This window comes from Manis pentadactyla, chromosome 10 (assembly GCF_030020395.1).
Source record: "Manis pentadactyla isolate mManPen7 chromosome 10, mManPen7.hap1, whole genome shotgun sequence".
NCBI classification, from domain to species: Eukaryota; Metazoa; Chordata; class Mammalia; order Pholidota; family Manidae; genus Manis; species Manis pentadactyla.
The window spans coordinates 62,481,626-62,494,280 of record NC_080028.1 but is presented as its reverse complement, the minus strand read 5'-3'; the positions used below and the strand labels follow the sequence as shown (position 1 = coordinate 62,494,280).

Here is a 12,655-nt window from a genome sequence, read left to right as displayed (position 1 = left end):
GGCCTCTACATACTTTTGCACAGAATGTGCACTGCACAGAGGTGCCCTGGGATAAGATAGGTGGAGAGCGGGGGGAAAGTAATGTGGGCAAGGGAACAGAGGGTGGAATACAGACCCTGATGCTACATTTTCCCAGGGGGGACCCTTTGTTCTAATTGGCAAAAAGGCATCCCATAGGCTGGCAGCAGACCTAGTTACACCAGATAAAAAGACAAAGATTTGGTGTAGATCTTCCTAAATATAAAAAATATGTTCTCTTTGACTTTGTTTCACCAAATGAGATTTCTTTCATCCCAAAATGCTTGTTCTGTAGGCTAAAAGGGAGAGAAAATGGTGACCTTTATTTAAATGGGCTGGAAATTTTCTTAAACAACTAATTCATGTAAAAATATGAACTGCATTATAATTTACTAGTATCACATGATGGTAACTGTACCAATTAAGAGACAATATGGTCTACTTCAAAGTACTTTCTTTATGAGATCCTATAGGAAATAGAAATTTTTCTAAATTTATCATTACAAGTACTTGTAGAACGTAGGTTGCAAGAAAGTTAAAATTTTAGCCCACTTGTTGCATGACTATATGACTTTTTTGTGCCAACCAGACCCCTTATGCTTTGTTTTACTTTCCTCCCATGTTTCTAATTTAGCTTGCTAAATTCTATCAATCTTTAGAGCACCCATTAAACCCATCTTAAAATAGGCATATATCAATTATCTACATTTACATATCAGGTATACAATAAGCCTTGGAAACTGTTAGTTGTCAAGCTTTACCCATAATTCTATGAGAAATAATTTATTACATCATTACAGGAATTTGCACTTATGTACTTTGATGAAATTTTGTTCTAGAGTCTACAAATGCTTCATCATTATCACAATCATAAAATAATTCTGTAGGCATAAGGCCAGTCTAACATGCTGGGCCTGTGGTATAGTAGCATAGCCAAATGACATTAAAAAAAAAAAGTAATGATTTCATCCCCCAAACCTTTTGAAATGGTGTTATCTATTCCTGCTCTAAGCCTTATTGTTTATAACATGACCTACTTTTAAAAAGAATCTGAAGCAGATAACAATAAAAACAAAAGACTTAAATACAATAAAGTCCTTGAATTGACAGTAAAGAGCAAGCACAATGTAATTAGGAAAGGAAAAAAATAGAAATCCCAGGCTGAGGAAAGCTCCTGCTTTCAGCATAAGTGCAGTTTATCTCTGAGCATCCCAACACCCAAAGAAAAAAGAACAGAGAGGAGTTAACAACGACCATTATACAGAAAAGCAAGCCTGCTAATTTATCAGAATAAACTTTTTGCTAGGGTAACCTCAAAAAACTAGATGGTGTGTATTTTTACAATACATAGTATGCAGTGTTACAGTGTAACACATTTAAAAGGCTCTTAGTAGCAGTTTACAAACCTAGCAAATGAAATCAGTTGAAGGGGTTCTACAATACTGATTTCAAGGTCTCCGATCTACTGAATCTGCCTGAGGTTTTAAGCTTCCAGGTGATGCTGACAATCCTATCACACTGACTTAACACATTTTAAATATCAAATGTATCAGCTCGGTTTTGGCAAAAACTGAAGAGAAAATCACTGAAGACTGAAATCACTCAGGAGCATTTGATATTAGTGGTTGAAAGGAGAGTCTTCTGTCAGGTTAGATTCCTGACAGAGAAGTGACACAATGTATTTTATGATGAAAAACAAAGAAACTAACAGGATTCGCTCCCAGATAACTCTGTCTACTTGGAGCTGGGTTTCAGACAGCCTTTGAAAGTTTTCTATAAAAGTTTCAAAAGTATTAACAAATATTTCATTGAAATGCCACACAGGTGAGAGACAACTACCTCAAACAAAACTTTCAGGCAGGAATTGCTGATCACTGATATCTAATCTAGAAAACCTTGATGCTAACATTATTAAATGTTTTAATTTTTAGCAAGACTTTATGCTATGGGCTTTCTAGAAGGTGACTGAATTAAAGTGCGTCCCATGAAGATACTGACTTGATCTACTGATTAATGATTTTTAAGAGATTACAAAAGTTTTTTTCTACCAAAAAATGTTGAAGATTGGCTGATAAAAACATTGAATTTGGTTTTGGCATAATTAAGCAATCCTTACTGAGAGTAATTAGCCAGTGCATTAAATTACTGTTTGAAGCAATCATGAGACCTTGTCAAGTGGAGAGGTAAGTATGCTTGTCTTCCTACATGACAGCAGGAAGGTACTAGAACAGCTAATAGAAGCTGTTATCGTAGCACTGCAGTAGGAAATTAGGGACCAGAATGCAGAGCTCCTTTGCAGTGTTTTTGATGTTGATTTGCTCTATTGTGAGCCCATTTCTTGCCCATTCAAGTTCAACAATGATGTGGTGATGAGAACTTTTAAAAGTTTGAGAGTATTATATGAATATTGTGGCTTTGCTCTGCAAGATGGTTCCTATCTGTGGACTGAAAGGCTGATATTATAGATCTGTAAATTTTATAAACATCCTTCATTTTCTTAACTATTTTCACCAATTAGGTGAACTTAAAGAGTAGTAATGTTTAATTGTATAAGACTTGTTCCTCAAGCTTGCCTATTCTTCATGAAGGAAATTAAATCAAGACCCAAACCTGCAGTTTCTGGAGAGAAAAATTGCATTCAGCTTTGGCAGGATATAGAGCAAACTGGTAGTTTGCTTATTCTGGAGCAGTAAAGGGATGAATTAATTATAAATAGGAAAGATTATACCTTACGTCCACCCTGCTGGCGGGTCTGAAGTAGCCTTGCAAGCGTAAGACAGTATTTCAGAACATGAACTTGAATTTGCCAAACCTGGGTTTGATTGAATACAGGCTCTACAACTTGTGTAACTACTAACATTTGTAGACTCTAGAATAAAATTACAACTTGTGTAACGTGCTAACTACACGATCTTAAGAAAATAATCACTCTGCGTCTTAATTTTTTCATCTGTAAAATGGGGATAATATCCATCTTACAGGGTTGTCCTCTGGAATAAATGAGATAATGTAAGTGAGGTGCTTAGGCAGATGGCTGCCTAATCGTGAATGCTCAATATTCCTAAAGGGACAGTAATGGTAATGAATCATTACAAATTTGGGGCTCACAATTCAGAAAATGATTTTAAAATGTTGGCAGTAACATATCTCTTACAAATATCTTCTTCAATCTAAGACTGTCAAGCTGAAGTCACAGGGAATTCCTTTGATCAAATTCTTTAAAGTAGGAAGGTTAGGAAACAGAATAGATTTAGCAAGTAAATGATTACTTCCAGTTCTAATAATACATGCATCTCAGAGATAAGTAAGAACAAAATAATTCAGTAATTCCCTTGACTGGGAACACAAATAGGAGTTATCCCCTAAATTTATCCCACAAGCCATCATTTAACAACATTAAATTATTATGGTGGTTGGGCTTAGCAAATGTTTTCCTACCGATGAAGATACTATCCCCACAGATGCAGCCCAGACAAATCATTGCCTCAGCCCAGGTCTCTGCAGCTCTGGGCTCCCAGAGGAACAAACATATTGTAAGATTTTATTCATGCTGGGTGGGAATTATTTTTATACACCTGTCTGGTTTTCCCAACCTGATTCTAAGACCCCTGAGGTCAGAGATCTAGTGGATAATCCCTGCCTGAGAAAACGTCTCTTGAGTTCTCAGAAAAAAAAAAAAAGGGATTATTGTCAATACTTGCAAGCCAGGAGAATGCTTATGACTTTTTGTCTTTAAAAAAAAAAGCAAATCAATGAACATTTTATCCTAGACTCAGCTTGGCATGAAAAGGTCTTACTGATTATATATCTGTTGTTCTTCCATTGGAAAAAAATGGGAAGAGACTTTTTAAACCATCTAGATATCCTTTAAGATCACACCTAAGAAACTGCATTAAATTTACATGAAATCCCTTTCCTCTTGCACTCACCTCTGCAAGCTGTTCAGGAAGAGGCACCCGTATCAGTAACTGAATGGCCAAGAGCATGACTTTCAATTTGTTGATTCTATCAAAGTAGTGAGGATTTTGTAAACTATATGATAGTTTTGTCCAGCAATTCCCTGGAGCTCTTCTTAAGAAAAGTATTACCATTCTTTAGGGTAATTTGGTCTATGGTGTCTCTGAGTTACCAGATAACTTACTTATTTCACACAGGGCTGTGTTTTCTGGCCTCAGTGCTTCAATCTGAGGTTTAAGCAGAAATAAACTGGCAAAAGAAGCTGTGTACATCTCCTATTTGAGACATGCTGTTTTCAGGGTAGTTCTCACCAGTGTACCTACTTTGTAGTTCTAATTTTAAAGTGAAAATCTGATATCATTTTAAATCAGTATGGGAAAGATGAATTATTCAATAAATGGTGTTGGGACAATAATGGTCATTTGGGGAACAAAAACACTGGTTACCCATCTTATTCTTCAGGAAGGACAGAAGGGAGAAGGGAGGGAGGGCGGGAGGAAGGAAGGAAGGAAGGAAGGAAAGAAATTTTAGAGCACCTGAATTTTTAAAAATAACCTTGGCATGATAAAAAAAAATGCCTTCCTAATGGTTTTCTTTTAATAAGTACATCCCAAATATTCTCTTGGACTTACTTATATTAAGAAATCATTGTTTATCAGAAATTAAAATTTAACTGGTGTCTTGTATTTCAGTTTGTTAAATTTGGTGACCCTAATTTCTAAGGAAGACATGAAATGCAGAAGCTACTAAGAAAAGGTGGATGATCCAACTACAGAAATGTAAACACTTTTACTTACAAAAAATTTTCACAAATACCTGTAGGCAAAAATAAAAACAAACAGCTGATATTCTTATGAAAAGATTCTCAATTCCATTCATGAACAAAAGAAAAGCAAATTAAAAACAGGATACCATTTTTTAATGTAGCAAATCTGCAAAAATTAAAGATTGATAATACTAAGCTCTGGAGTGTATGCGGGGAAATGAGAACTTTTATGTAAGTTGGTACAACTTCTTTTGAATGGTTGTTAGTATCTATTAAGCTTTAAAGGGGTATAAGTTTTGACTCAGCAATTTTACTTCCATTAATTTACTCTTCAGATATATTTTCCATGAAAAAAAAAATCTAAGGTAGTAGGCGAAGCTTTTTTTCTGCTAGATTAAAAAATATTAAAATAGGGGCATAAATTGAGATACTTTCTTTTCCTTCCAAATTTAAAACTCTATTCACAGAAGCACTCGTCTGTTCTACTCAAAAGCTTCCCTGTACATCCTGTTTTCAATTTTTTAGTCATCCTGCCAATGTTGGTGGATGGACTGCTATTACAGCTGCAATGCCTCCATTTATTTCAAAGCATTCATGTAATAAGTAACATAAATCTGTTGTCTCATAGTCTTTGAGTAAAGGCCACATGATGGTCAAGCATTTTGTGTGCATGTTCTCTTTATGTGTTTTCCAAGGAAATCTCACTGGACTAAAACATGGCAGGATCTCGAGAAGTGGAGAACCAGCTAAGAAAGAAAACAAGACTGGACTGGGATTTCTTCAAAAAGATGAGGTCTGAAAGGCCCTATAAGAAGGGATGGAAGGAGGGCACAGGGCCGGGGATGCATACCTGGTGTCGTGTGCAGGTGGGAACACCGTCAGGAAGGCAGAGCGCAGAGCGCCAGGCGGCTGGTGAAGAACGCCGCTCACAGGTAACGGGCCACAGAGAGGTGCTTAAAAGAAGACTCATGAAACCAAGCAGGCTCTCTACTCAGGACAAATGACACGGTGTAACACAGAACCCAGAGCTAATCAACTCTCATCTGTCTCATCTCCATGCAGGAAACAACTTTCAGGCTGGAAATCACAGCCCAAACAGGACAACTGAAAGCCAGCATAGTGAGACAACAGTTCTAAGACATTTCCTTTGCTACAGAAAAACCTCCAGGCAGGGAATACCTAATTCCAAAGCAGGAATGACCTGACTTTCTTTTTCTCATTAACGTGGAGAAAATATTGCCCTGTGAAATTTACATCTCATTGTCAGTGCTCTCTTAAACACCAGATAGACTCATCGGTCCCACAGGGACCTGTGGGCCCCCCGGAAGAACACCGGATTTTCACTAGAGAGTGGGTGGCAGCTCTGACTCTCCACTTTGGGCAGGTCACTCATCTCACCAAGCCTCAGTTTCCTCATTTGTAAAATAGGATATAAAACTTTTATTAGGAAGTCAAATGAAGGTATAGAAGTGCAAAGTTCTTTTCTACAAAACCATACCCAGCATAGATGGCCTCTGTGAGACTATATACATAAGTCTCTGCCACTGGTTCCTGGCACAGAGCTCCTAAAACTCTTGTAAATTCCTCAGTGATAAGAGCACTAGGAGCTTCTTTCAAACGAATGAGGAGACCCTAGGTGGGCCCCAGAAGGACCAAGCCGTGAGGAGAAGCTGGAACTTTCAGCCCTGCTACCCTCCCCCACTCCCACCCAGTTCCCTAGAGTGGGCCTGGCGGGAATAATTGCTCGTGCCTATGTGAGAAGGCCTTTATACAATCCCAGGGGACAGGGTTCAACGAGCTTCCAGGTTGGTGAGCACATGTACCCCGGGAGGGCGACACACCCCAGTTCCATGCAGACAGAAGCTCCGGTACCGGGGGCCCTCCCAGACCTCACCAACTTTATCTGGATGTTCATCTGTATCCTTTACCTTATTTTTTAATAAACTGGTAAACGTGTTTTGCTGCATTCTGTGAGCCACTCTAGCCAATTAATCCAAATTGAGGAGGGAGTTGTGGGAACCTCCAATTTGTAGCTCAGCTGGACAGCAGCTGTGCATAGCCTGGGATCTAGTACCTGGAATTGGCATCTCCAGTGGGATGAGAGCTGTCTTGCGGGGTTGAGCCATCACCTGTGGGAAAGGACACTAGCTCTGGGTAGACAGTGTCAGAAAGGAATTAAATTGTAGGACACTCAGCTAGTGCAATGGAGAATTGCTTGGTGTGGAAAAAACCCCCCACTTTTGGTGACCAGAAGTGTCCACAGTGAAGGGTTCTGTGTGAGGAGCACAGTACCACAGGAGGCAGGCTGAACTGAGTTTCTCCAATACAGCCTCAAAGTTTCCTGACCTTGGAGAAATGAACTTGTCAGCCCCACGGAACATAACACAAAACCAGAATCTTTAAAAATCTGTGGTATTTTCAAAGCTTAGAATTGAAGAGCAGACAGACATTCATTGTAAAAATCAGTTGCACTTAGACCTACAAATGACCTGTATGGTTTTACTGCTGCTCTAACAAATTTAGTGGCTTGAAACAACCCACTTATTCTCTTAGGGTCCTGGAGGTCACAAGTCTGAGGTCTGAGTCACTGGGCCATAGATAGGTGTTGGCAGGACAGATCCTTCTGGAAGAAAATCTGTTTCCTTGCCTTTTCCGACTTTTCAACATGTGAAAATTCTATCTCCATTATTAAATTCAGAATTTAAAAAAACATTTGAAGAATAGTTAATGGAGAAAAAGTTCAAAATGGTCAAACTTATGATGTGGCATAGGATTGAGGTTTTCAATATCCCTTGGTTCCTGGCCCCTTCTTGGCTTCACTCTAACCTCTTCCTTCCATAGTCAAATCTGCTACCACTCCTCTGATTTCCTATTTTCCTTTTATAAAGACACTGTAATTACATTTAGGGCCTAGCTTCATCTCAAGACCCTTTACTTAATCATATCTTCGAAATCCCTTTTGCCATAAAAAGCAACCTAAGGTAACAAGGTGAGTGATGTAAATTCATGAGGACTGGAATACAGACATCTTTGGGGGCTATTAGTTAGCCAACCATACCACCACTAACTGTTATCCTATATTATTATACTCCATTCTCTACTAATACAAGTTTTCTATCCTGTTCCCCAGTCATTCAGAATTAAATCAACAGAAACATCTAGAAAAACTAGATAATAAACTCTTTTCTATTAACCCAACCTGAGTTATAAAACAATATTTACTTTTTTCAACACCTGCCCTTTTCTGATACAGGCATTTCCATATATGAAACACATCTGCCCAAAAGTACTACAAAGCTCTTCTCTTTCCTCCAGCCACACCATTTTACTACATTTGCCCACTTGGAGTTCCACTCTTCCCCCATGACCCACTTCCTAACCACATTATTAATGCAGCCTCAAACATTTCATGTAATACTCCATTGTAATCCTTTCTAAGGAATTGCCACCTTATTTTCTATTTCTATTTCTTTTTGTTGTAGTGACATGTCTTTGCTATTTCCTTTTCAACTTTATTCCTTATTAAGTGGGTCTAAAGATTCTCAAGATTTTTCATGAAACAGTATGTCACCAATAATTCCCCACATTAAGTTTAAACTCAATCCTATGCCACATCATAAGTTTGACCATTCTGAACTTTTTCTCCATTAACCATTCTTCAAATGTTTTTTTAAATTCTGAATTTAAAAACCGAGATAGAATTTTCACATGGGGAAACAGAGGTGGTAAAATGTAGAGTTTGATCAGATCTTCACATCATTTTAATGCTGTTGATTTCTGATCCTTTACTTCTGTTTTATAAAAAGTTTTATAATTTCTAACCCAGTCTACCAGTTAAAAATGTGAACTCTTCCCTACAACTATTCTTCTCATATTTGAAGACCAATAATGTATTATTAAATCAGATTTTTAGCAAGAAGTAGGGAAATCTAAGGGTGGGCCATTATGTTCCCAAAGGAGGTCTTTCAGAACCCACTTTCCATCTCAGCAATCCCTATTTCTGGAGAAACAGCCTCAAAATGAGATTCCAAAAATGGAAATGTTGATTTATGATGTTATTACTCAAAAAACCCTTCTTTTTTTCAATTCCTTATTTAGAGGAACTAATTCTTAAATATCAAAAGGCGCTTGTGATCTAGCATGTCTGAGAATTCAGCAGTACAAAAAGGACTTCCTACACAAGCAGGGGCTGGAAGGGACTAAAACAATGGTACTAATTATACCAGACAATCTCCGTATTCCCCTCACTGAGAAAAACAAAACAACAGGGCCCTTATGCTCTTTGGGAAGCCAGTGCCACAGGAGAAAGAGCAGCTCTCCTTACAGCAGTAGCTGCACACACTGAAGAATAATCACTGAGCCAAGTTATGCGCTTTTTTTCTCAAAAATCTTCAAAAGCAGGATCTGAAACTCACTAAGATGGTATCCAAGGTCTTAAAAAGTTAAGCTGTTGTTTACTAGGTCCATCCTATACCACGATGCTGAGACCCTAGTGTTCAAACCTGCTCCACTGTTTCCGGAGAAGGAAGTGATGGGTCACCCCCAGCACAGAGGCTGCACACACACAGAAAGACACTTCGGAAAGATCATCTTCCCAACCTCATTTTGTTTCACTTCTGTGAGCTGAATCATGTTCTCAGTCTCTGATCCAGGCAAAGAGGACACCAAAAACTAGCAGGAGATAGAATCACAGATCACACACACTTGCAACGTGGGTGTGAGAAACCGTTTCCAGGGAGAAAATGACAAACATACTGAGGTACCCAAAATATGCACATGAACAGGGATTCCAGTGGGTGTTTGCAGGGCTGGCAAGGGCTGCAGAACTCAGTTCTCAAGAGAAAGAGGTGGGTATGGAATCCCCCCAGATGTCAGGGTGTCTTCCTATTACCTGAACAGTACTGGGCATATTGTGTGCACTTGAAATGTGGCATTTAAAATAAGGAGGTTGAGAACATCTTCCCCATGACTTCTGATGTAAGAGCAAGATGGCAGGGGCCCCTTATTTAGTAAAACTGAAGTAGGGGCAGAGCAACCAAGGCTCCCTCACCCACCCAGGCTTTCACGCGAATGCCCCACCAAGACACATGGTCTTAGCTGGTGGACCTGGATCCACAAAGCCTGGATTTTTTTCAGTGGTTCCCACACCTAGAAGAGCATCACACCGGCCAGGCTGCAAGTGAGAGCTCAGTAAATGTTAGTGGAATAAGAAGGGAATTAGAAGCTTAGCACCACAGAGTTTAGTTAAGCAAATCTGGGGTGGTGTCTGTGGTGGGGGAGAGCAAGATCTTAGACTTCATGAGAATTCTTTCAAAGGCCACATATATTTGTTCAAAATCATAAATATCACAGATGTATTTGCATAGTCTTGTTCAAATGCTTGTGTTTTTATAGATTGTGCCAACCACTTTCAGATAATTTCCAAAAGAAAGTGGTCATGTTGACTATTATTTGTGTCATTAGGAATTTCTTTTCTTCGTACTTCACTATTATAAAATCTATCTCTAGCCAGTCCAACCAACCCATGTCTGTAACTACAGTCACCTGCGGTACCTTTTCCTTCAGCTCACCTGCCCCATCCCTGCTTAGGTGCTTTACCCTCCTAGAGAAGCCTTGCAACCGTGCTGCTCTGGTACCCAGGCTGCTGCAGACCGAACGTGCTAGGAAATGCTGCCAGCACCTGCTTAAACCAACACCAAATGAGCCTCATCAGGTGAACAGACATTCAATTTTTTCTAAATCTCTGAAAAATATCCTGTAACTTATTTCACAGTAATGCACTCCACAACTTACTCTCAGGAAATCACCATTAATATCTGATTAGGTTCAGTCCAATTCTCTGTGGTTAGATCCTCAATGAAGAAAAATTAACCAGCAGCCACAATTTATTTTCTTTTATGTACTTCTCCCATCAGCATGGCTCTGTATTTTGGGCAGTTCTGAAAAAGGATCTGAAAAATGTATCCTAAGTGGAGGAAGAGTGAATTGCAAATCTTTTTGATTATTATGAAAGCTCGAAGGAAACAGGGTTACCTCCTATTATAATATTATCATTCTAGAAGTTTGCCAATTATTAAAAACCCATTTCATTAAAATATTTTATGCATCGGTTACTGTTTTAATTAAGTAATTAGCACAGTATATATATTTTGCTGCTGCACGTAGGAAGATAGAAATAGGCTAGCATTTCAATCAAGGCTAGCAATGAATCATTCATCCTAACCCTTAAATTATATAGTAAAGAGTGCATGAATAATAGCTTTACATTCAGTTTTGCTATAATCTGTTAAGTATTTATTTCTCTCGGTAAAAGCATACTGAACAGATATTGAAATACTTCTGTACAGTAAATAAGCTGAAATTAATTGTGAAGCTCTCGTTCTGATAAAAATTGCTTATAAATATACGTTTGGAGGACAAAAATTCTAGAGAGAAATATGCATAACAATGAAAGTGATGACTTAACAGTACACTGATAGAATTTTTTAAAAACTTGAGTCATTAAAAAGACCTTATAAGACAACCTTAAGGTTTCTCCTAGATGTGCCAGGAACTTAGCTTAAACCTGGAAACGTGATACTCAAAATTCAAAAAAATACATGTAAATAGCCATCAGATTGTTGAACTAAACATGATAGATTACTGAAAAGCATAGGCATAGGTTTTCCTAGGGAATTTTTTCTCCTTGTCCTCTGCCATGAGACTTATATTACTGTCTCAGATTGGGCCATTCCTTCAGCTGGGGTCCTGCAGTGATAACAGCCCGGAGCTGCAATGACCCAAGACAGACATTACTGTAAGGAGGAAACACACCCCACTGTTAGGAGCTACTGAGATCTTCAGGTTGTTACCACAGCACAATATATAGGTGTATGCTGGGATCCTACAATTTCAGTAAGTAAACAGCCATGATGGTCAAATTATTCCTCTCTTATTCTAAAGCACAGAAACACTTTATAGGTGCACATTTGAGCATTTTAAAGGACTTGCTTGGTCCTCGGTTCTTCTCTGTCCATCCATTCAAAGCATTTGCAGAACACCTACAGTGTGGCAGGTACCAGGGCTGTACTGTTGTCAGCTCTTGCTGGCCAGCGGTCAACTAAAAGGCAAGAACACTGTCTGCACATGGCTGTATCCCCATTCCCTGGAGCAATGCCAGGCATGCACTCCAGGTGCTCTGTAAACTGTTATTTGTTTCTTGTTGAAATACATTTCAGAATAGAATGGGCATTTGTAAAAGTATGGGGTAATAAAAGATTAATACTTAAATGTGCCTAGAGATATGAAAAGGAAATATGTTTGAGCAGACATAAAAGGACAGGAGTTTAGAGTCCAGGTTTCTTGGGAGAATATAAAGCACACACAAAGACACAAGGCCTTTGGTCCAGCTTGTCTGATTATTTTGCCAGAAACGGTCCACTTAAAGAATGTGATAGTAGTGATCTCACTGACCAGATTTAACAGGGTCTCGTATGTTATCCTGTCCCAAATAAGGGCTGGGATCATGGCTGACATCAGTGGCAGTATACAGAGCTCCTAAGCGTGTGGACTCGCAGGTGGAGTGCACAGGTTTGAATCCTGCTTCTGCCACTTGCCAGCTCTAGGATTTGGGCAAGTTTCTTAACCTCTTTTGTGCTTTGTTCCCTCGTGTATAAAATAAGGACTATGACAATAACCCTTGTGGGGGTGTTGTGCAGATTCACGGAGATTCAATTCAGTATGTAATTTAAACAGTTTCTGAGAAGAGTAATCAGCACTAAATGAAGGTGTTGGTTATTACTGTGTTAAGACCAGAGGGAGATCACCAGTGGAATAGTCAGGTCCCTGTCTCTGACCCAGGCCGTGTTATCAGCATTTTTATCAATAACTTGGATAGGAGATTGGAGTGATTTTGATTAACAATTAGGATAGCAC

General features: G+C 38.8%; 1 protein-coding gene across 4 annotated transcripts in view; it reads right to left on the bottom strand.

Moving 5' to 3' along the window:
* KCNMB4 (potassium calcium-activated channel subfamily M regulatory beta subunit 4) overlaps positions 1 to 12,655 on the bottom strand; it is a 54,187-nt gene that overhangs the window by 4,499 nt on the left and 37,033 nt on the right. The window contains exons 3-4 of one of the 4 annotated variants that reach the window (XM_036917647.2): positions 5,592 to 5,694; positions 3,946 to 4,023 (exon numbers count right to left, since the gene is read on the bottom strand). The exons of 2 other annotated variants lie outside the window; for them this stretch is intronic. In XM_036917647.2, coding sequence (XP_036773542.1) covers positions 3,961 to 4,023; positions 5,592 to 5,694 — 166 coding nt within the window. In that variant the 3' untranslated portion in view covers positions 3,946 to 3,960. Of the gene's footprint in view, positions 1 to 3,945; positions 4,024 to 5,591; positions 5,695 to 12,655 lie in introns of those variants that run through there. One more of the 4 variants, XM_036917648.2, reaches the window with a different exon arrangement.